The sequence below is a fragment of the Haemorhous mexicanus genome, chromosome 7 (genome assembly GCF_027477595.1).
Source record: "Haemorhous mexicanus isolate bHaeMex1 chromosome 7, bHaeMex1.pri, whole genome shotgun sequence".
Classification (NCBI taxonomy): Eukaryota; Metazoa; Chordata; class Aves; order Passeriformes; family Fringillidae; genus Haemorhous; species Haemorhous mexicanus.
Window position 1 is genome coordinate 27,954,518 of NC_082347.1, and position 25,415 is coordinate 27,979,932.

Here is a 25,415-nt window from a genome sequence, read left to right on the forward strand (position 1 = left end):
AGACCATCTGGATGCTGTCTGAGCCACACAAAGAGCAAAGAGTGAGAGGGAGGATGAAATCCAAGATATAGCAAGGAGCTTTAGGGGCAACACAGGAGTGAAAAATGAAGAATTCAGATGGCTTAGCACAAAAATGAGAAATGATACTTCCTGGTAGATAAACCCATCTTTTGGGGAATGTCAGCAGAGGACATTTCCAAACTGCCTGTGGTGCTTATATTGAAGTACTGATAAACAAGTGGTGACTAGGCAAATAAAATAATTATTAAAAGAAGGAGCAGAATAATTTCAATCCACTTTGCCACAGGTCTTTTATCAGAACAACCTTTGCAATATATGGACATTTCAAAACAAATACCATGGAAAATCAGGCAGAGCTATGTGCTGCACAGCAAAAGCATTTTCAGAAAGGAAGAATAAAGAAGAGGACACTGTGGATGCCTGGCACTGAAGTTACACAACATGCCTGAGAAAGGACACAAGTGATTCTGTCATAGGACCCAGCATGCTGCAGCAGGAAGGAGAAACAGAGAGAGTGTGGGGACTGCAGCTTAATTATCTCCTGGATAAATTCATACCTAGGAGGAGAGAGAAAAAGACAGCAAAGAGCATTTCAGATCACAGCTATGACCTACCCTGTCAGCACAAGACCTGGGGCTGTCAGGTAAGCTGAGGTCAGCACTGAACTGGAGCTGCCTTTCTAAAAAAACACAGAAAAGTGAGTGGAATAACAGCAACGTGAGCAGTCAGTGCACAAACCAAAGTCAGGTAATGAAAACCAGGAGGATATGAGAAAAAACATTGTGCATGAGGCTGGAAAGAGGAACAAAAGAGGACCATCTCCTAGTGTAGCCCAGGGACAGAAATCCTGTTCATCTCAGTTTGAGGAGTGCAGATACCCACAGGTACAAACTCTGGGACTTTGTACAAAGACGAAGTGCACAACCAGGGCTGGGTCCAGCAAGAAGATGCTGATCTCCCTGCAGCACTTTGGGATCCTGGCACAGGTTGCTTTACCTCGTTCCCCACAGACTAAAGACTCTATCATTTACATCAAGATCAAGTAAATACATAGAATAAGGAAGATGAAGCATTGGACTTAGAAACTGGAACAATATTTTGGGAAACTTTTGAGATCTTCAATTTCTCTACTACTGTAAAAGTGAAATCTGGAATTATTTATTTATTTATATGAAAGATAGAAAAATAGAAGACTCTAAAGAATGCATTCAACTGACAGCAATACTGAGAAGTTTGTAAGAATGGAATTAATTTGGAAACATCAAATTCTTAATATAGCTCAAAATTAGGTCGTTATGTGCTAGAGAGGAGATAAGGAAGAGTTTGGTTGAATGTAGACTGTTACAGGATATAGTGATAACTTCTAGTTAAGCAAGCACCATTGTGGTTTTTGTCAGAAGTTAAGGGAGTCTTTAATTATAACCAGTAACTAGGAACTTAATTATGTTGCAGAATATAAAGATTTTCCATTCAAATGTACAGCTTACAAAGAACCTGGAATAATAAACATTAAAATAACACTTTAACTGAACAGTGCCATGAAGGCCAAAGTCAAGGTTGTTGGAATACAACCCGTTTTCAATGTCCCAACCTCCACAGGCAGGTAGAGACATTGTGCTTCCTTTTCTACCTCAGCTCAACAGTACCTATCTGAAAAGAAGACTATTTTTCTGAGGCTAAATCTAGTGAACATCAAATATAATGTAAACTGCCTGGAAAATTTTACCCTGTAGTTCTTACAGCGTCAAGGTCAAAAATTTGTGTTTGAAGGAAAAAATACATTGCTAAAAGATATGCTCTCTTGAGGTAAAAATCTCAACATGCCATATCACTAAGAAATTTTTGTGAAGTTAATTACTTTTGCAGATTAAAGGGGAAGTGCTACTTTCAGCTCCTAATCACGGGATCTTTTCATACCTTTGCTGCTAGGTTAAAGACCCTCCTGTAAAGTACTTTCTATGCATTTCGTTACCTGTGGACAGTGATTAAACCACTTAATTATTTTTTTCCTCTCTTCCCTCTCTCTATAACATGAACACACTACATGCCTTGAGCATATTTCCAGTTTTCAGCCCATCTTTGAGTCTACTATTCAAACACAATCTAATTTTTTGTCATCCTTACTGAGTGACCATCAGAACAGAAGCAGGCTCACTGGTCCTGCTCATTACATTCCTATACTCATCCAGGGCTTGTGGTTACTCTTACAATCACACCATTTCAGCAGGCACTTGTGTTCCTTCAATAACCCATCACAACACCCTCCTCCCCTTTATACTCCATTTCTCCTACATTTCCACCCACTTGTCCTCTGGATCCTTCTCTTTGTGAATGCATGCCATGCTATGACAGAAAGTCTCCATTTAAGGGGGTCTGTAGTTTGTCAGTCTCCTCTGGTTTAGGTTCTAAACCATATGCTGAGCCTTTGCTGTTCACTGTGCATTTAAGTCTAAGACCTGGGGCAACCAAAGGAAAGGTTCCTGCCTTTAATTTCAACTCTACATCTAAAAGGAAAAAAGTTTGACTAAGGACTGTATAAATTAAACATTTTCTTACATCCAGCAGTGGTTGCACAAGGAAGGAAAGCCTGTGCTGAGCTGTTCAAAATGCCTTCTTGTCAGTCTCTTTCATTGTTTCACTGATTTAAATTCAAAACTCCTATTTCCTATGAAGATATTTTCTTCTTACTTTGTATAAGGAAAAAGACTTTTGCTAAAGATTTTTTCATCCTGCAGCTCCAGGGCCTTTGAAATTATAACCTGTATGTTTTGTCTGCATCAGCACTTTCCCCACGTCAGCCTACAATGAAATATGTAAACCACTTATACCACAGACTCTTAAAGACATTCCAGATTTGATTGGCATATTCTGATCTTCCTGGTTTTGTTAAGCAAGTTGAACCTTAATAACACACTGAGAAGAGGAGCAGGTTAATGAAGCAGATTGCATGATCTGAAGTCATTCCCTTACAGATAAAGTTGAGAACTGGTGATAGTAAGAGGATTATTTTCCCCTCTTCCTGTGGTTGTTTTTCACTCTTGGTGTAGTGCTCTGTTATGCAGCTCTCTGGCTCCGTGTGATCTACATACTGAAAAAAAATAAATCTCAGTGTAACACCAAGGATTGACTTTTTGTGTAATTAAAAAGGAAAAAAAAAAAAAAAAACTTTCTCTCTTTTCACTCCAATAGTACAAAAACATTTAAAGTGCATGTCCACACTAAGTGGGTTCTTAATCTAAGACAGCCCACCAGTGTAGCAAAAGATGCAGAAAATTTTTCCACAGTACAACTGTGTACAACTTATTTTTATCCAGGGGAAAAGCATTGTGGTTGAAGTGTAGTTACTTTGAATGTACTATAGCCCTTGACTGGGTGTCACATTGCTGGTGCTGCGCTGTCAGGTGGAATACAACATTATTATAATGCTGGAATTAAGGCTTCCATACTGACTCAGAATGGCTGGGGGTTTGTTTGTTTGTTTTGTTTGTTGCAGCACTTAAACTCTTCCCCTTATTATCCTAGCAGAGATTAGCTGGTCATTTAACTCTCTCCTCCCTCTTTTTTTGTTCTCATATACAGGAACACAGGGAAGGCTTCAGCATGTTTTATTCCAGATGGAGGGGAACCACCTCTCCATGCTGACGTTGCATTCTCATGCCATCTAGTCAAGGGGACTGGGACTTTCCAGCTTCTGGCTTGGGCAATGGGCTCAGGGTTAGCAAGGAAGTGTGAGTGTGAAGGAGAGGGACCTTCCTGGAGCTCACAGCAGAATGACCTAAACCTGCAGCGCAACTCTCCCAGTGTGCAAAGTCAGCTGTTGGCTGGAGGAGGCCACTGCAAAGTGCCAGAGACAAAAGGGTGTCCATCCCTCAGCGGCCAGAGCTGGCAGTTCCTGCAGGTTGGAGGGGCAGGGCATGTGATGCTTTCCCCAGCAGCCCCAGGGATCTACTCCATAGGAGGCTTTCCAGTACAGGCTCTGTGGCAGGGAAGATGGGATTTGCAGGCAGCCCTTTTGTCAACACAAATTATCATCATTAAAAGGTACAGGCTTCCAACAGGCTGCACAGTCAGGCAGGCACTTCCTGACTTCAGCCTGCTCCTTCTCCTGATAGCAGGGACAACACTTGGGACAATTGTACAACTACTTTTGAAAAAAAAACCCAAACAAACAATCAGAAGCTCAATGGAAAGTCTTTCATTCCGCTTGTTCCATTCTAGCACTCAGCACAGGGAAGATTTGAAAAGCAGAATTTGTGTTACCAGAAAGTTTCAACATCAATATTCTTCTAAGAACCCTTTCTCTAAAAGTTCCAGGAAAGAAAAAAAAATAAAAAAAGGAAAAAAAAGAGCTAGAAAAGAAAGCTTACAGTGAAATGACTGGCTTAGCTCTAGATGTACACAAAAGCACATTTAAGGAACACTAAATGTACAGCATCAAAGCCAAAGTGTTAGAAAGCAGCATGAACTCAAATACTGAAAAACAACATCAAAAGACAGACTGAAGCTGTGAATGAAGGTTCCAAAGACAGCCTTAATTCTAACAGCTCCTCAGTTTGGTGTGTTTGACTTTCAGCTTCATTCACACTGTTTGAAATCAGTTTTCTTTTTTGTGATAGCTTCTGGATTTCAAAAGACATTAAAAATACAGAGATTTTGTCATGTGGAACATGAAATATCTGGTTAATCAACAGCTTTGAGCATCTGTGATTCAATACCCAGATTTCTGACACATTACTGGAATAGCTGACAGCACTAATACAGTCATTTTGGATGAGGACAATATTATAAGTGAATAGCCATTTCGCTAGCAGGTTTTCAGATATTTACTGATGGCAGAGGAGTCACAAAGTTTGGCTTTCACATCCAACTTGGAAAGACTCATGGACATAATTGTTTCATCTTCCTCCTCCTCTTACCCAGTGACCAATTTGGTCCCAGTTTGTTTCCAGCCTCCAAGTCTCTCTTTTAAAGTTTGTTCCTTTCCTTTCCTTGTGTTGCAGCTCCCTACTCACACCAACCTCTCTCCTGCTGATCAGCTTGCTCCGTTCAACGTGATCCAGTGCTAGAAGCTCAGTCTCCTTTTGGTTTCTTCTAGCCCAGCATTTATCTCCCTCACACAAACCAGTCAGTTCTCTCTTCTATTCCATCATGGTGCCTCTGAAGGGGAGACAAACTGGAGTATTTGGCAGAGAAGATGAGAACCAAGGCCCCCTGTTTTCAATCCTAATCCTAGTTGAGGGCAGCTGAAGTGAATCATTTATAGGGCTGGTCCTTTAGTGCCCCTAGGCCTTGCAGCAGCAGCACAAGAGCAGTGAGTGTGGCCCCAGCTGGGGCATACACAGACTAAGGGAGATATTTCACAGTAATATGTTGTGATATTTTTAGTGGCTAAATTTTCTGTACTGAACCACTTGCTTTATAAAAACAGCAAGAGATGCTCTCTTATAATAGCTATACTGCTCAAAGTTTTCAAATAATGGGCCTTGAAGACAAAACTATTACAAAATCACTGAAAGGTGTTATTGTGGACAGGCATTCTTTCATCAAGCCTCTTTGGAGAAAACATTGCAGCTGCTTTGGCTGAACTCTGTAAAATCATCCATCTGAGGGCAGTAATTGCTGAGGGCATAAATCAAGCTAAAAGCTTAACTTTCAGCTATGTTCTAATTAGTGGAGAACAAGGTCTTGCAATGGAAAGAATCAGGGAGTAAGTGACTGTAACTGCTTACAGCTCACTAACAAATGGGCTAACAAAAGTAGCGTGAGAAGAATATGAATAGTGTGTTTTATTGCTTTCTCTTCTCCCAGAAATTCCCTCTAGTCCCAAAATAAACTCTTCCTGCTGCTTTCCTCAGGTATTATTGAGTACCTGGGAAACAAATCTAAGAATGAATGACAACATTGACTGTGCTGGAGAATCTTGCCTGGCAGTGTGCTGCAGGTTAAGGCAAACAGCTGGAGCAGAGTGATGGGCTGATGGGAACAGTCAGTCATTCTGCTGTTCAGACTGCAAGGCACTACACAACTCAAACAGATCAAAATGTAAAGAGACAGCAGTACCTATGGGGTATGCAGACACCATGTTTACAAAGAGCCCCTTACCTCAGAGGCATGGCCAGCTGCACAATTTCAAGGCAGGATTTGAGGCTGAATTGCTCTAGAGTTTGCAAATTTCAACCCTCCCTGCAGAGAAGTGAGCCCTCTTATATTGACCTGAATTCACTGATACTTGCTTGTTTGGCTCCCTAAAAAACTCAGGTAATAGACTGGTCAGGTAAGGGAATAGGGATTCAATTGCACCTTCATAGACCCCCTAAAAGGGACCAAAAATCCATGGCTTATAGTTAAGGTAATATGTAGAAGCTATTCAATTGCTAATTAGAAAATAGTTAACTGGGCGCAGGGAAAAAAAAAAAAAAACACCAAAAAAACCCAACCAGCCAACCCAAAAGCTCCTTTCCTTGTGGAGTTAACTAAGCAAGTAAAAGCTGCCTAGAGCACCAGGTTACTACTGAAATTGCTCAGCTGAAGTCAGCCAGGCAGCCTTTAAACTCAGCCAATGAATTCTGATTGATCCAGCTGCGTTCTACAGCTTCTTTCTGAATTGGAGGATGCTGCTACAGGAACTTGAATTTATGTTCTGGCAAGGAAGCTGCTGAGCTGCCAACATCTTCATCAGCCTGACATTTCTTTTCATAGGCAGCAAAAACTCAGTGGGAGTACAGGTGGTCTCCTTTTACTTGTTTCCATGCAAAGAAGATCCTATGATAAAAAGGTTACTAGCCTGGTTGTGATGACAACTTTCTTTTTTCCAAATAGTGAAATGTCAGATAATCTCTTCATTGTGAAAAGGCACATAATTTACAGTGGAAGCTACTTCTGAATTTGTGGAGTTGAAATCAGCTTTAGAAGCTTTAACAGTGTCTGCACAAGAGCAATTTCAGATCTTCAGACATGATTTAGTTCCATGTCTTCACACATAACCAACCTGAAGCATCTTTGTGACAGAGCATCCAAAGAGGTTTTCTCCACCTTGGGCTTCTCTAATTGTTAACTAGGTTGTGCTGTTTCACTCATTTCAGCTGACCAGGAACTTTAGGTCAGCTGCCTAATTTTGCCTGGGTTTGTTGGGATTTGGTAGCTGTCTGTAGGCAGTAGGTGTACCTAGTAGATTACTTGGTAGGTGCTTTACAGAGATGGAGGGAGGAGGACTTAAAACTGCTTAAATCCACGTCCATTACATTTTTCTGCCTTCATTGCTTAGTGTTCAAGTGGGGGCTGCCCAATTGCCTGTGTGGTTCATCAAAGGTGGCCTTGACTTTGCATTAAGCACAGACTTTGCTTTGGTTCAGACAGGATGAATGCTTTACAGCCCCAGTGAAGCTCCCGTGGTGGGCTAACACCTGGACAGGGCACTCCCAGGGTAGCTGGCAGGCAGCTGTGTGGTGGAGGAGAGCAGCTGTTTATGGCCACTGACGGTGACTGCTCAGTCCCATCAGCACAGACACAATCAGCAGATTCCTGGGAACAACACATATGACCAGACATGATGTGCAAAAATGTATGCTTTATTTTGACACCCAAATTCATTATATGAGGCTGGGTAGGAAGTTTTCTCATAAACAGCCTATGTGACTTCAAATTCGGTGATGAAAACTGGAATTTCTATATGCAGATAACAACACCACAGCAAGAGCATATTTTTATTCTGGTAGCAGCTATTCAGATTTCTGTTGATTGCATCATTCTCCCAAAATTATCTTTTTTTGGAAGAAATTCCTCTGGATTAATCTCGGACAGAAAGTGAACAGTAAAATCTGTTCAACCATTTTATTATCATCAATGAATCACCAAAACTAAAACTGATTTTAAAATATGTTTCGTGTGTCCGTGAGGAATTTACTAGGACAATATATCTCATACTCTGGTTATTTCATTGACTTTATTTTTATAGGGAAGAAAATCAGGTAAAGTAGTAATGGTTCACTGACTATAATTGACCAAAACCCCACAATAAATCAAAACCAGACTTCCAAAGCATTGAAATGATCTCATTTATCTTAAGGGAAAAAAAAAAGTCAAAAGCATAAAAAGCATTTTGGTCAAATTTGATGTTACAAAACATTTTTATATTTATTTAATATCATGTCTCCTACTCTGTAGATATACTGTAATATTTTCTGAAAAAATAATATGCAAACAGATTATTGCATAACACATCTCTTCCAAATTAACCCAGAAATATTCACTAAAGTAATTTTTAACACAATAAAAAAAGTGTTTTAATATTTTACTTTTGAATTCCAGAGATATTCTGTGGAAAGCAGCACCTATTTATTTTTTGTAAGCCATTATGAAGATGGAATTGGCCTCTCAGACAAAATAACAGAGGTGATTAAAACACAAGCTGAAAAAAGGAGCTTACTGAGTGGATTCTTGCAGAGTGAGTATTTCATCTTGGCTGTGTGTGTGTGTGTGTGTGTGATATTTTTTATAATGGTCTACAGACTTCCTACAATTTTACTGTTACAGAATATACACATACAGAGTGCTGAGACACAGAGAAGTGGATTTCACATTATGTCTATGCTTATTCAGGGTCACTGTCTATGTGGAATGAGTAAAAGTAATATTAAAAGAAAACAATTATGAAACAGAAAATATTTCAGTATGCAAACAAAGAAAAATACTGTATTTTAGTTTAGAGACAGTTCAAGCATATACAGCATATACATAATAAAGCTCAGTGTTTTGTCTTTTTTTTTTTTGTATTAGCTAAAGAAGCAGTCATGAAATTGTTGAATATTGGCTTAAAACTTGACAACCACCTAGTGCATTCTTCTTGCTCACCTTTTAAAAATACACAATCTGAGATGGATACATTGCACTGCTGGAGTTTACAATATATATTTCAAATTTACAAAAATACAGAAAAACAAGATTTCTTGCACTCAGATACTGAGCATTAACCCTTTGAGTACTAATTCCCACCTGCAACACTGCAGAACACATTCATCTGACTTACATGTTTTTATAACATTCTAACAATTATAATTGTCATCTTTATGTACACTATTAGGAAATTTATTCCTACATATTAAAAAAAAAGATTAATAAACTGCTAATAACAGAAAAATATGGAGCTTAAATATAGTGAAGATTTCTGCCACATATACACAGAGAATTGCAGACTGATGGTCTCTCAATGGAATTTTCTATTTCCTCTCTGAAGCAATTACATAAGTCTGTGTGAAGACATCACAGCAAACTTTCTTGTGTGGCTGTACAGAATTGTGCTTTTTCTCTCATTTCTGGATCCAGTGTTCACTTTCCACTGTGGGCATTTTTCTCACGGCTCTATGCTCCCATTCACTTTCTGAAATCTATTATTATTCTGCACCCTTCCTATTTGTAAAAAGCAGTTTTATTTCATATAGGGATCATTCTGATGCAGTTCTGTATTGTGAGTTGGTACTTTGTGTCCAGATGTTCATGGAAACATGAAAAAAATCTTGCCAAGAGCCTTGTTAATAGAGAATGCTACTGACCCTGGAATGCCCTACAATTCAGCAGAAATCATGAACATAAAGAACTTCTCTGAAGGTCAAATTTGCATGAAAGGATTAAGACAATCCGAAATTTGCTAGGGGAGGAAATGGGTTTTCAGAAAGCAAGTGGTGAAATTAATGGATGGATTCTAAGAAGGTGTTTTTAGAAAATTACTGAATTTCCTTTTTCTTGACGACTCTGGACTACATTGATCCTGTAACTAAATGGATAATATCATATATACAGTATCTCTGAACTAGAATAAGCTACTTTAAGAAAATAACTGTAGTCCTCAAAGAGTTAATGATAAAACTGCTCTACCTTAACAGATGTGGAAAGGTTACCGTGGAACAGCTTACAGGTTTGTTTAAAAGGCATACTTTACAAAGAAGTGTAAAATCTGTTGAGACAATTGCTATTACACTGCACAGTGCCACATACGATGAGTAGTGCATGCTCTGTAAAGACATTAGAGTGGACCCTTATCAAAGCTATCATATAACCTTATACAAAGGATTGTGCCACTTGAACTAGTGCAGAGTGATTTTTTTTCCTGTAGATTTATAATGCTCTAGATTAATATCAATAGGGTTTGTCACAGCCTTGTACCACACTTTTTTTTGTTCTTTTTTTTAAACACATGTAACACTATAAAACAGCAAATGGTATATCCTGACATATGTCATGCAAAATACAACCAATACAGCACCAAAGATGTAACAGAGACATTACCTAGCACTTCTCTCCAACAAGAAAAAGGACAGAACAGAGACTGTACATTACATGACTTTACAGGCCATATGCTACAGAAGGTTTTTAGAGGCAGTATCACTTTTGTATATCTAAAAAGCTGCAATTTTATAAAATCCTGTTTATCATTTCTACCATAGCCACTTCTGATTAAAATCCATGGCACAGTAATAATATTTTTCTACAAAAATAAATAAGTAAAAGTTTAAGATGCTGATATGTTTATAAAAAGTGTCTGAAGGTACTACAGAAAAAAAAGTGAAAACAGTGAATGAAAATGATGTTTCTAAAGAAACGTCAATCTGTAAAACAAAAGGATATTGCCTCTCTTATTCAATTTTCTAAACTTCATTTTCTCATTATCTTTCAGAATAATTTTATAACTTTCTTTTAAAAATAATTTCACTTTAAAACTGTCACTATCCCTCTTTCTTTGACACTTACAAAGAAAACGAAAAGCTGCACGATTTACTGATGAGCTACGCAAGCATATCACCATATTTATTTTGGAATAAAAACAAAGATAACGATGGTTTAGGGCAAAAAACACATTATGATGGCCCGTGAACTACACAGTAGTTTCATTTTTCCAAGGGCCAGTTTTGATATTTCCCGTACTATCTGAGCTGTATATCATGGCTTCATGCATGTTTCCCTTGAGAATTCCGTTGTGATTTGTCGTGTTAAATGGCAATGACTGTGTCCGTGGGTGCATTTCAAAGTGAGCTGGGTGGTGCACAGTGTCAGTGTCTGGCATTTTACCACAGCTGTATATGACAGTACTTGCGTCGCTGCTTTCGGGCTGGTTGACGGTGGGGTACGGGTCACTCTTGGAGCAGCAGGCCCGCCTGTGACCTGCCTGGCTCTCGTGTGTGCTGTGGGGACTGTCTGTGTGGGAGCTGTGGATGCTGCCGTCGATGCTCGAGGGGATGTGGTAGGCGTACTCCCTTTCCCCGGCAGACCTGTGCCGACTGAAGTAACGTGGCTTAGTTCTGCTTTTCAGACATCTGTGAATGTGCATGTTGGGTCTGAAGGTTCCCTCACTGTGGACATGAATGTGAGCTTCATCATCAAGCAGCTGATCACAGTGCATTTTTGCACAGCACGGTGTCACGGGCGACAGGCAGTTGACGTGGTTCTGCACTGCTTGCAGGTTAGTGAGTTTGCAGTGGCTGGCTGCTGGGTGATTGAACACAGCTGACTTGTTGGGACACGGAGATTCCTGCAGACAAGGCGCATGAACTTGTGTGTCGCCATTGACGTTGACCTTCGGGCGCACGTTAACTTGCACAGAGTAGGTGTTTCTTTTGGACGGGCAACAGGACCACCAGCAATGCCACACATCATCTCGCTTTGCACAGTGATGGATCAGGATGAAAAGCCCCAAGGTCACACAGAAAGCTCCATAAAGACAGCTAAATATCATATCCAAGAAATGGCCTTGAGACACTGCAAGTGCTCCAAAGGTCCAAGTGGCAGTAAACAGGAACAAAGTGAATGCTGCGGCTCGAAGTTGAGCCTTAAATGAATGCTCATTTTCCAATAAGGAAGAAGAAATCATGGGGCAGGTTGCCTGGGGAACGGACACAGAGTCTGAAATGTGACCATGGCCCATGTCAGTGCTTGGCATTCTCTGCGGATCTTCTGTCTTTTCCTTCAGCTCATACTTGCGTTCGGGATGGCGCTTCAGCTGCACGTACGTGCAGAGGAAGTAAACACAGGTCACCAGCACAATGAATGCCACCGGCCCGTAAAAGGCACCAAGGCTGGGCTCCCAGGCCATCCAGCAACTGAAAACAGTAACAAGAGAGAGTCAAGAACATTCCAGAGCCCACATCAGATGTGATGGACAACTGACTGTTGTCCGACTAGTATGACACAACAGTATCTCAGAAGTTCAGCTTGTGGAGAGAGGGAGCCTGTCTTTAATATTAATTAAGCTGAGGCATAACTTTCTAATTTTTTAATAGAATAGAATATATGGTATAATTTACAGATTATTAAAACTGAAAATTTCCAAGAAATGTAGGTCAGTTTAGACTCCAGAATTGCAGTGAAGTGTAAGAGCATTTATGTCAACCCTTTTTTCTACTATTAAAAATGTCAGCACTAATACTTTGATTAAAAAGCAAATGAAGCATAGTTTACGCACTCTATGTGAGCAATAGGAATGTACAGATTTCAGTGGTTTGTATCAATGAACATTGCTACAAATTCTTAAGCCAGAAGATTGCTCTTCCAGAATTTTCTTCTTGCGAGAGAACAGCCTGAGTACTAAGAGAGGATGAAAAGACTTCCAGTTGAACTGTAACCACTTTGCAGACCTCAGAGATATATGCCATTTCTGAATTCTGCACTGTTTCTAGAGTTCTTGGGAGTTCATCCATGTCAATTTGAATGTCCTCAGAAAAATTAGGGAAACTGATGATCTCTTTGTGATATGTTAGTAGCATAGTATCATTGCAGCATGATCATGGTTTGCTAGGCTTTAAATAATATAACCATAGCTGTTTTAGAGCAGCTTAAAGTAGCTCACAGGCCAGCATGAGTCTGGGAGGACTGTCTTAAGCACAAATGATCTGATCAAACAAACACGGGAGAAGAAAACACTAATGAAATCCTAGATGAAAACTGGCAGAACATGGGTTAGAGGGAGAAGGAATATTTGCCTCTTTTTGACTCTTCTCTGTGATCTGCTTTTAGCCATGGTTACAGACAGATATCTGAGATGGCAGCATATCTTGGTACAGCTGCTGCTAGGTTCTTATACCCCAAATATTGCATGGATTTCTGGAAAGAGGAATAAGTTACTTTATCTCTTGGACTTGGACATGAAGTAATGGGCTTAAACTGCAGCAAGAAAGATCTAAATTAGAATTATTTTTAAAGTTTATTAGCTGTTAGGACAATTAGGATAATACGCTGTTGGAATGAAATGTGGTCTATCCATTACGGGAGCATTTAAAGTACCTCAGATAAATAACTGTCAGGAATGGTTTGGATATAGCTAATTTCCCACTGGGTCAGAAAGACAGACCAGGTGATCTGTCATGATGATTCCAGCTCTAAAAGTGACACTGTGTGACACTTCATATTCATTTAGGCATGTGTGATTAGTTGCAGTTCCTCCAGTTCCAGTGAGGAAACTTCTGATATCAGATCCTTGTCAAGCCAGGAATTATCTGCAAGTTACTATAAAAAGGGCAGAATGACTTTTTTCTCCCAGGCCGAGAACTTCTCAGCTAAATAGAGACAGTCCCACTGGACTTTACAGCAAGAAACTGCAGAATAATGACTTTGAATTTTTAAAATCTGAATCTTAAACTGAAACATACACACATGTATTAATGAACTTAGAAACACTCCAAAGAGTATACAACTTACTGTTAGACAGGCACAAGAAAAGACATTTGTGAAAACATAGGTAAATAACCACCTACATTTAATTGGGTAAGCAGAGAACACAAAGCTAGGTGAATCCTTGAAATACATTTGAACCCTGTGTACTTGATGCCAAGTGGAGAGTAGAATGCTCCCAAGTGGAACAGTCTTATGGGATGCTATTATTTCAAGTAGAATCTCATTGTGGATTACTTACAAAATCTATTTGGTAAAAAAACGTTCAAGTTTGTGCATCTACCTTTACTTTACTAATTCCACAAGAAATGAATAAGGCATATAGCTCACTGTGCTGCCACTGAATTAGGAGCTTTTTACTCAATCTTATAACTATTCCTCATCTGTCCCTTGTTTTCTGTGCACACTGTGGCACCAGGTATTGATTTGCTACATTAACATGATTAAAGATGTATAACCCCAGTAACTGCACCAAAATGAAAAATGTCTCATATTTATGAACACAAATAATAGAGCTTTATAATTTGCTGTTGATTATAAACTGGCTGTTTAATTGGATGAATTTCAATAAGTATACAAATATGTGTTGGGCCTTGGCAGAGCATACAGTTAGCCATGGTATGCCCTGATTTCTTATTGGAATTTAAATTTCAATTACCTATAAAAATGTCTTTAAGGAGCCAGATGCTCACTTATGAACCATTCTCCTTGGTTGCCACTTCTCACGCCCAAAACATAACCAGTTTCAAACGTGTTACAATAGATGCTCAAAGCAGTAACTAAGAGTGATGTCCTCTGGAGTATTAGTGCTGCCAGAGTACTAAAATATCCACTGATGTGCCAGCCACTGCCATGCTGATCTGTTACACACGCTGTGTTTAACTTTGCAGTCCAATTCACTTTCTGCTATGCTTTTATGGAAAGACTAAATGGACTTATGGATACCTCATGCTTCATGCCAAGAATTAGGAATTAATAACAATGTGATGCCTGGTGAGCTTGTGGAGGTCTACTGAACACCTCCCTACACACAAGGACATGAAAGGATTATGACAGGATTGCCAGACATTGTGACTGGAAGATTTCCAGGTGGTGAAAATCCAAAATATTTGGGTTTTAATGGAGGGATGGGAGTGCAGGAAGTGAGGAAGGGATTTTCACTTGTTCTTTTCTTACATCATTATTTTTAAATTGCTTTAAGTTGCCAGAAGGATATCAAATCAAGGCAGATAATGAAATGAAAATATATAAATTAATAATAGCTGCATTAGATATGATATTCGTTAGGTATTTTTAATATGTTTCACTTATTCAGATGTAAATGAAGAGTAATTCTTAAATGAAAGGTGATTGTATTGCCAGTAATGGAGTCAAATTGCTGGAGGTGAAGCAGCAAGCCCCAGATTAAGACATTGTTCTTTCACAGCGAATATTTAATAAAATTTTTTAACAGATACCATCCCAAATTGCATGCCTGTACTCTTTATGAAGTCAGGTACATTTATTTGGATAAGAAACAGAATCTGTTTTCCTTAAAAGTTTTATGATAGTGGTTTATACTTACTATGGTGCATTGCCTTCGATCCCATAATTATTGATATTGGTTGCTGCTGTAATCCCACATATAATGAACGGGACTCCACCACTAATCAGGTAAAATCTGTGGAGAGATAATAACTGCTATTTTAATTTGCCTGGCTTGTAGTTGAAAATACTTTTAAAATAATTGTACCTTCCTGAAGTATTTTAGCAATAAAATATTGCTGAAATATTAAAAAAGTCCTTAAAAACAGAAAAGCAAAGAATGAAGTACTGTCACAATAAGAACTGTACTCTATGTAGCAAAGAGCAGAAAGTTTAATATTTATATGGAGCCACTTTTAACAAACACTCGATTTATAATTTCAGTAAATGTAGCTAGTATTGAAGCAATATGAAAAATAAAACATCATCTAATGCCAGAATCTAAACCCTAAATAAAGTTATTCTTTTCACCTAGATATTTATATTTAATAGTTATTAAATATGCAAGCATTATAAATTAAAAATATTCAGGCAAAGCACCTTTATTCACTTTAACATACAAATGCAACCAGGGAAATTCAGTGAAATCACAGAAACTTTTTCATATCTTCCACATGACAAAAGGAATGAAGGTCAGTTAGCCAAAGAGAAAAGGGGCAGTCCATTTAGTAAAATATTTTGGTTTATTTCTTCATAGGGAAAAATCTGAATAAATCAAAATGATTTTGCATATACCCCATTTTTCTTCATTCTTTCAATACCCAGCCTTGCAAATGCATTAAAATATGAGCATTTTCATAGCTTCAGCAAGATCTGAAAAGTGTTAGTCTTTCTGTAGAGACTTGTATTGTGAGACAGAAAGCAGAGAGTTTTGCACCCCTTTAACTGGTTAAATGCCACTGAACTACTTGGATGCAGCAGCCATTACAAAGCAGGATCACTGGGCTACCTTGAAGTCCCAGATCCCACTGAATTTGGCATCCTTCATGCCTATGTGCAAATTCAGCAAAATGAGCCATCATCACATTTTCCATTTATATAACCCAAACCCAGAACTGTGCCTGGAGCACAGTCTCTGAGGTGGAGAGCACCAGCTCCCATTCCTGCAGCTGGAAGTGTCCATGCTCAGTGGCAAAGGGAAAATCTTCCACTGCACCCAGGAGCTCAGCTGGTTCTCTGAAATCCTGACTCATCTCCTGCCTTGACCAACGCTCCTCTGTCGGCAGGCAAAATGAGTTTCTTTCCAAGCCACTCCCTTGGTGTGGAAACAGTGTGCAGGGATACAGACACTTCCCACTCCCTGCTGCTGTGTCCCACAGGTCCAAGAGGAACCTGGTAACCCATGGGGCACATTCTGATCACAGTCTAGCCACTAGTTTTCTATAAGATATTATAAATCATAGGAAATTTCATGCTCATTGCAAGGTAGGATTTTTACAGAAACAGAGCAATAGTAAGATTAAATAAATCAGCATTTAATTCAAGCCCAGAATTAGTGTTAGAATTTCTTAACCTCTTTTCCCACCTTCTTCCAAAGCAGAATTATGGGTCAGGCCTCAGAAAATTTCATGTTAGTACTTACACTCAATCTTTGTCCTAATGGTCTAAACTGTAAACAGACCAGAGAAAATCATATTTTGCATTCATCAGGAAGCCCTTCAGATTTCATAAATGCAAAGTCACTGAGTATATATTTTTTCTTCAACTTGGCTTATTCTGAAGAGCTCAACTAATTCCAATGAACAAGCTGTCTTCCTACAAAACCCATTCATCCACTACAGTTTAATGATTGTAAATATCTTTTGACTTGAGTATGTTGAATAAGCTAGCTTAATAGCTTTTTATTATTTTTAACAAAGACATTTTCAATGGCATTTTTGAAACCCAGGAAATTACTAGGGTACAGCAATGAGGCATGGAAAAGCTAATCCTAATTTATTTAAGAAATAGTAAGGAGCAGAAAAAATAGGAATACAGAAGGAAGTACAGGAAACTGCACTTCAAACTCATTTGAAGTGATTGCACCACAGAATTTACCTAAATTGCAACCTATAATTTCATTTTTTGCAGTGCCGCCACTTTTTACAGATTGGATACATACATATAAATCGATTCTTATCTAAAGTTTCAGACAAGCCAGTATTTGGGTGTTAGATAATCTGCTTCACAGCTCACACTCTCAGGAGGCTGCTGAGCACAACAGTAGCAACAGATGTCCTGGAAGCACTTTAGCCACACAGTGCTGCAGAAATGTGGCAAAATCTGGCCAAAATTGTGTCGTGGCTCAGAGCTAAGAGCAAGAAAATACATCCTAGAAATAACATTAAAGTGAACTCAAATGTTTTGGTGTACCTGAGGTGCACTACACTGATATCCAGCACATCACATTGCACACACACTCCCCTGTCTCACTGGGAGGGAAAAAAAAAGAAAATAGCAAATAGAAATGACAGTGTATACAAATGATTCTTCATTGGGGGGTTCAGGATTCTTGAAGGGCAAAGGGAAATAAAAGCTGTGGAATAGAAGAAAAGTCAGCAAGAGAGGAACAGGATTAAAATAGACCAAATAGAAAATATAATCAAAGATACAGAAGTTAAATTAATTCTAAGAGCAGAAGGGCAAGGTCTTGTCCATTTGTGTGACCTCGTGGATACCTTAAACAGTGCATAAAAAAGAAAAGACCATATTGCAGTCACCAAAGAAAAGACATTGATCGAGAAGCTTCATATACATGTTAGTTGTGAGGAAGTACACTTGAAATTAATAAATTTAGACCAGACTTTTCAAACATTACTTTTTATGCCATCATGAGTTGTTATCAATTTCTTCTTCATGCAGATGAGATAAACCAAATAATTAAAAAAAAAAGCTGCAGTAGAACTGATAGGGCATAAATAAAAATTGACAAAACTGTAGATAACAAATACCTAATTTTCATACTTCTAGAAAACCTTTTATCTAAGAGATTCAAAGGGTTTTTAACAATAATTAATTTAGCCTTACAGCCCTCTGTGTGGCCAATAAGTTGTATTGTTCCTGTTGTACAGATGAGAAAACAAGGAGAGATTATGTGTTCAAGGCCATGCAGGAAATGAGAGTCCTTAACTCCCATCCCATGTTTACACTCAAGGCACCTCTCTATTACTGTACATGAAGACTCTGGGCAAACCAAGGCACCTAGGATTGTGTCTCCAAGCCCAAGAAACCCAACTGCCCCTCTCTCAGTTCAGGCAGGAGCAAGATGAATATAATGCCATCTGATTGATCCCCTGGGAAGGGTGGTGCCTTCCCAGTACTCACTAAGCCTTGGCAATGCCTGACTTGGGCAGGAGCTGGTGTGGGCTCTTCCCTGTGCAGCCCTAATACCAATATTTACTGATATTTGGAATAGCACCACCTGGGCTTGTTCACAGAACAGGTTTTCTAGCCCAGTTAAAGCAGTCCAAGTGTAAGGGTTGTAACTGGAGAGATGCTGGTCCTGCTTCTAATGCTGCTGCAGCCAACATTTGGTGTCTTTCAGCCATACAAGAGGAAAAGTAAGGGGCGATGCTCCTGTCCAGTAATGCTTGTTCACAGAATAAAGGAGTAATAAACCTGTACCAGAAGTGTGAACCTTGTAGACTGAGCAAATACATGCTTTTCAACCTTTTTACCCCCACCCCAAGAATATTTTCCTACTAAAAAAAAAAAAAAATCAATCTTTTTCCTATAATGTTTGCCTACCTTTCATTTCCAATTTCCTCCTATAACTATCTTAGAATTTTAAAGCTTTAAAGGTTTATGTCCTTTGGTTCAGTCAACAGCTTTTTTCTTCCAATTACCTTTTCTACTTCTGAATTGATTTTCTAATTTTTCTCATTATGCCAGTGGGGTGTCTCTTCTTCAAAAGAGAACATGCAGTAACCCAGAGCCAATTTCCTCTGCTTGTGTTACTCTTCTAACATTCAAGAACACAAACAAGTGAGACTCAGGCTACCAGTACTGGAACCCTGGATGCAGCAGCAAGAAGAGCAATGAGACTGTTCTGGTGAAGGCAGTCAGCACAGACAGATTGGCTGTAGTCATGATAACCACGCATGCAAATCTTTAAAGACTAAGAAACGCCAGGGAGAAAATGAAAATTCTTTTTCCAGCTATAATTTTATCTTGACAAGCAGTTAACTTACATAATATTTTCAAATTGTTTTACAGGGAAAACTATAAACTATCAGTGGGATGATTTGGGGCTTTGAAGCAACTGCCAAGCCGTTGCTTCAATAGCCCTTGGGAAGAGGTTTTCAAGTTTGTCCATTGTTGTTGCTGGCCACCCAGGGATGTCCTGATGATTCCTAGCAGGCTTTTACATCAGCATACATTTATTTACTGAAGCTCATTCCATCACATCTTCACTAACATTGTTAACCAAGCTAATTAGATTAAAACCAGCCTGGGAGGCCTCAGCAGGATGCACTCTCACCTCTCAGCTGCAGTGCAGCAACACCTAGGGCCTGAGCACTGGGCTGTGATCTGCAGGAATCACTTTCCTTGAACATTACAGGGAACCCCAAAGTTTCTGCTGCAGAGGCTGCCTGAGACCAGCAAGCACAATATTTTTTATTACATGCACTGGCACAAACACAACCCCCCCCAACAGAGCAGCAGACACTGCTGGAGGAGATGCCCCTTTGTTGACATCCTGCCTTACTGTTCTCCAGCTTCCCTTTGGCAAGAACTCCTCTTGTAAGGCGAACTCGACCACAAAACACTGGGAGCTACAGAGCCAATCTGATAGAAACAGGATAATGTCAGCAGGAGTGACTGCAATGGCCTGCAGGCAGCATCCATCCTGATAACTTAACATACAGTATATTCTGCTAAGTTTATTTTCATAAATGTTGCTCAGTAAGTCAGCAAGTAAAAGGAGAGTTCTACCCAGTGGTAAATTTCTTGTTTGAGTGTCTGGCTCCAATGGTTGAGTGTTTCTAGCCCCAATTTTTTCCAGACTAAGAACCTTGACTCTGAATTTTTCCAAAAAGAGACCAGACCTTGGCTTTATGGGTGCAATGCAAGACTGACTATAAGGGTTTTTTTTCTGCAGAAGTTGGCAAAATGGCAATGTGTCACAAAGTCATTCAAAAGGCTTCAAATAGTCCTTCTGGCAGATACTCCTTGATTAAGATGTACATATATTTAACTTTATTCCTCTCTGCATGCACAAATCTAGAAAGGTACATGTTAGATATATTAAAGAAACCACTGAAGCATTAATTTCTTTTCTGCCTGTTGTATCAAAAAAAAAAAAAAATCTGTTTAGCTCTACTTATGTTTAGGGCATAGTTCATACAGGAAGACTAGCCACTTGCAAAATAAACATCAAAATAAAAGAACAGTCACAGCAAGATGACTTTCCCTTTTCTTTTTCCTTGAGCTTGGATTTGGGTTTAACATCTTTGTGAAAATAATTCATATAGAAAATGGTCATTAACTTCAGAGCTAACCAGATGCCACTGTTCAAGTACCCAGGAGGCAAGCAGACAGATAAGTAGCTGCTCTGTAGAAAGCTGAATTTATGAGCCTGATTTTCAAATTATTCTTCCTGAATCTTTCATGCATCACATCATTTTGTGATCCTTTTTTCTGGGAATTTTGATAAAATAAAAAAATACTTTTAGAAATGACACAATTCTGAGAATATACTTTTCCTTTAAGAAAAAGACCCAACAATTTTAAATCCTATTAACAGGTAGTCTTGACTTACTTACAAACATATTTACAAATACTATGTTTGTTTTTCTCAATGACCTTTTTGAAGAGAAATAACCTATGTTTCCTTCAGTGCTTTTCTCCTGTCTGCGAAGGAGATCTAAGGATGGAGAATACAGATTAAAACAAAACGAAAAAAAGGAATATACTAATAATGTTAAAATAAACTCTACTTTTGTAAGTCAAGCTTTAAATGGTAAATAACAGCAGAAGTAAGGGTTGTGTGAAAACCCTATTTATCACCTTTTATGTGCCACTATTGTTATTCTCTTTAATTGCCCATTCACAGTCCACTTTTTTTCCCCATAAGACATTTCACTCAGCACAGAAGAAACAAAGGTCACTGGACAGTTAGCTATTAATTCATTTTATAGATACCCCTTTTTTCTAGATCTTATTGCAACTTAAGAGCTTTGCAAACATTAATTAATTGTCAAAATGTCCTTCTGAGAACATGTATAATCTTTTCCTTTTAGAGGCAGACAGTAAACCACAGAAAGACGAATCTAAAACATTGATTAAGAAAAGTCTCTGCAGATTTATTTGCTCAGCTTAAGATGTCCAGGCCTCAATTAGACAAAACTATCCTCTGTTTTTTTATTAAAATTGGCCATGAGAATGGAGTTTAAATACCCTTTTTCATCTGTCCTTAAACAGTCATGGAAGCTGGGCAATAAAGTGGGACAATGTTAGTCAGTGTCAGAAGATCTGAAACCTCACCTAACCAACAGCTTCAAACCCAATTGCTTCTTGCCACCACTGAGTCAGGAACGAGGACAGTGACACACTCCATCCACAATCAGGAGGCAAAAAAGGTATTTTTATTACAGTCTCAATATTTATAACCAACATCACTCACCCAGAACCTGAGAGGTTCTCAGTAACACCTGTGACCCAATTGGTTAATTAAGGAACCACCCTTTGGTAAAGACCTTATGAGAAAACAACGTGTTCAAAACACCAGCTGCAGTTTACCATTTGTTTACCATCCTTTCTCTCTGCCTCCCTAAATCTTCCCAGACCCATTAATGGGAAAGCTTATCTGGCTTCCTCTCTCTCTGACCAGACTGTCGTAGCCAGAGCTCCTCTGCTGCGAGCCCACTGCCCTGGGTATTCCCTCATTCACTCTGTGTCTCTGCCCTTCCACCCAGGGCAGACCCTGCCTCCTGCTCTGCCAGGCAGGGTGAAGTTTAGGTCCTGCTGGTGGAGGCAGCCAAGAGTGAAGTGATTTACATTCACCTTCCTTGATTAACACCCTCCATGGAGAGCGTGGCCATTATGACTTATCCAGAATTTTGCAGATGAAAAGGAATTTACAGGCTGACAGTACAGTTGCAGTTTGCTTTACCAGGACCACATGAGACAGTCTAAGCCAGCAGAGAGGACAGAAAAATAAAAATGCATGTAACAAAAAGATAAAAGATTAATTCAAGAACTCAAAAAACCTTCAGAGAAAATTTAGAAGAGAAAGGAGATTGATTTACATAGAGATAACTGTATTGTCTCTCGGTGAACTAGACTAATTGAAGGCCTATTGTATCTAAGAAGCAAGAGACACCTTGACTTTTTTCCATGTTTTATTGGAGAATGCCTTGGGGGCTGTTGGAAATCAGGCAGAGATGATTCTTACAGTGTATTCCATGCTGTAGTTTAGCTCTATTGACTTCTATTCCTGCTTATTTTAGTGAATAAATAACTTAAGTCAGGGTAAGTAGGAATCCATCCTGAATGCACTTGTAAAGGGAAGAAGTAAGTAAAATATTAAGCACCATGTTGATGAGAAAGAAAATATATTTATTAGTATATCTTAAAGATTCACTATTTGAAAAATTCAAAGGTATGATGCTTATAGAGAGAACACTGTTTATGGTAATGCTTGGGGAGAAATCATGGGAGGAGAAATAACACTTATGCTTTGAGTATTTTTTATTTACACAATTATTATATCCCTAGAGAACAAAGCAGCCCTTTCAATTCTGTTTCCACAGTTAATTTCTAGCAGTAAAATGGCTGATACCCTTGTTTGGAGGGATTCATTGCTAGCTCATTTTTCCAGGTGTTTGACTACTCTGGCATGGAGCTGCTAGCTGAAATCACTTTGCAGTTCCAGTCTACTGAATCAAACACAACTGCTTCAGTGAGCATTGCAGTACACCTCTAGAAAGTCAATTACCACCAGGATGTCCTTCTGCCTTTCAAAGGGGAGGAAAGAACCATTAACTATCAACCCCCATCAAGACAAGAAATGTTGATGGCAGCCTATATGTGACAATAGCATTTTATATAATATGAAAGTGAAATGAAAAGTAAAGCATGTAAAAATAATAAGTGCTGAACTCCTATATTGTCACATATTTAATACTCAGATCACTTTTTATTAGTATCAATGTCCTATGACTGTCAGAAGAACCACCTTGCATTTTAAACAGAAAATATGGATTTCTTTGGTTTTACTTGAGTTAGTATTTCATTAAGGCTGCCAAAGGAACCAAATAAAATTATTATCATGAGGATATATATTATAATTTGGTTTGACTGTGAAAGTCACTGACAAGGGGTTCTGGTCTATGTTCTCCTATGACTAAATTTTTAAATCATATTTTTAAAAAGGAATTTATGTCAATCCCATATTTTATTATGGCAGTGACCAGCATAACTTCCTGAATTCCCCTGTGTTTCATGCATTTTAAATTTTTGACACTCACTTTCCTTTTAGGCAATGGGTTTTTTTCTCAAGAAGAATGTTATATCTTCTGCAGTAATTTTTAAAAAGTTTAAGCAGACCATTCAAGTCCTTGTTTTAAAATGATGTAATTCTCAGATGACCTGAAAATACAGTATTTTTAACTTTCACAGGACGAGAAGCTTTGAGAGTTGATTCAGAGGTTATTTATTCACTACTTTGTATATTTTTGGATTTAGCTATGAAGTATATTTTTTGTATTAAAAAAGATATTCTGAAGCACTAATTTTTATTATGAGTTATACTGCCAAATTAGAGCTAAATAATTTCAATTGCATGAGATTCACTGGTAACATAGGAAAAATACTCTCAGTTTTCTTTTAACTCTTTCACTGTACACACAATCATTCAGAAAATATTAATGACCAAACAATCAATGTCACAAAGATGGGGACTTTAATGGTAGACCCAGCAGCTTTGCTCTTAGATTTGCTCAGCTGAGCATGTGTGCAAACAGACAATGAAAACAGAATACAGGAACTCATGAGAAATAGCTCTGGAGAGACCATTCTAATTCTAGTCTTCAAATTCATGTATTCTTTTCCTTTTTCTCTGATATAAGTCAATGATCTTATATGAAGGGCAAGATCTTTGCCCAAAGTGCCAGGGGGAGGTAAAATTGTTTACAAGAAAGTGAAAAATATGAGAAACACTTCAAATATGTGCGTTTCCAAAGAAGCTTCATTGTTAATTTGCACATTTTTGGCGTGCCTTGTATCTTTTGATGCAAAATTAAGCCCCTGTTCCAGAGGGCAGGTGACAAAGAATCTTAGCTTTCTAAGCTGAACTTTTATGTGGAAAAAACTGAAATCTGATTTTCTACAAATTTTAAGTTTGTCTTTGGTGTTTAAAACATTGCAAAGTCCCTTTGAGATCTTTCCCACAGTTGTGCCATCCCTCTGTCACTTCAGCCCTCCTTTATGTCGAGGTATTTATCTTCATTATTCACCTGCCCAGGCAGCCATGTGGAACCTAGAGAAGTTTAATGATCTCTATCGACCTCAGACCAACTACAGCCGAGTTATTAGACACGAAAAGTCTCAATGACAGACACATCCTTAAACAAACTGTTCCTTTAACGAGATCAAATAAAAATAAGAACAAATTTCCATTTTTCCATTACAGATGGAGGTGAAATGTGAAAATGTGAGCTTTAATGGTTCAAAGCTTAGCAAAAAGGAATCTTAAATTCAGTCTTCAAAAATATCCTGCTTTTCTATATTAATATCACTATTTTTATTTTAGTTTATTAATTCCTGAATGATGAATGTTGGTGTAACTACTTACAGAAAGAATATAGTAGTGAGAAAGCTAAAATGCGTATTTATCTCTTCAGCTGGCTCTGAAACATTTCAAGCATCTTTTACAGCCTGTTTGATTGATACAAGCCATTAAAGTAATCAGTTTAGGAAATTTAATGTTGCCCCGGGAAATCTGCCATTTCTGCAAAAAACCCCAAACTGTCCTTCTTCAATGGAAATGAAAATTACAGCTTCAGACATAATTGTATGTAAAACTGCTGAGTGCATCAGCTGGTTTCTCTCACATAGCAGTGACTGGGTTGTTACTATTTGAGTCCTCTCAGAAAGACTTTAAAATTACACACATTACAGCCACTGTGCAACAGACATATTTTTAATATTTGATAAAGTCATATTTGATAGGTTGGTATGTCCTCATAAAGTGTTTTCCTATGAAGTGCACAGAACAATGGTAAATTTAATTC

General features: G+C 38.4%; 1 protein-coding gene across 1 annotated transcript in view; it reads right to left on the minus strand.

Moving 5' to 3' along the window:
* Positions 1-8,684: 8,684 nt before the first annotated feature.
* LOC132329967 (adhesion G protein-coupled receptor A3-like) overlaps positions 8,685-25,415 on the minus strand; it is a 255,248-nt gene continuing 238,517 nt past the window's right edge. Inside the window, exons 18-19 of the mRNA XM_059851706.1 lie at positions 15,242-15,337; positions 8,685-12,110 (exon numbers count right to left, since the gene is read on the minus strand). Coding sequence (XP_059707689.1) covers positions 10,889-12,110; positions 15,242-15,337 — 1,318 coding nt within the window. The 3' untranslated portion in view covers positions 8,685-10,888. The remainder of the gene's footprint in view (positions 12,111-15,241; positions 15,338-25,415) is intronic.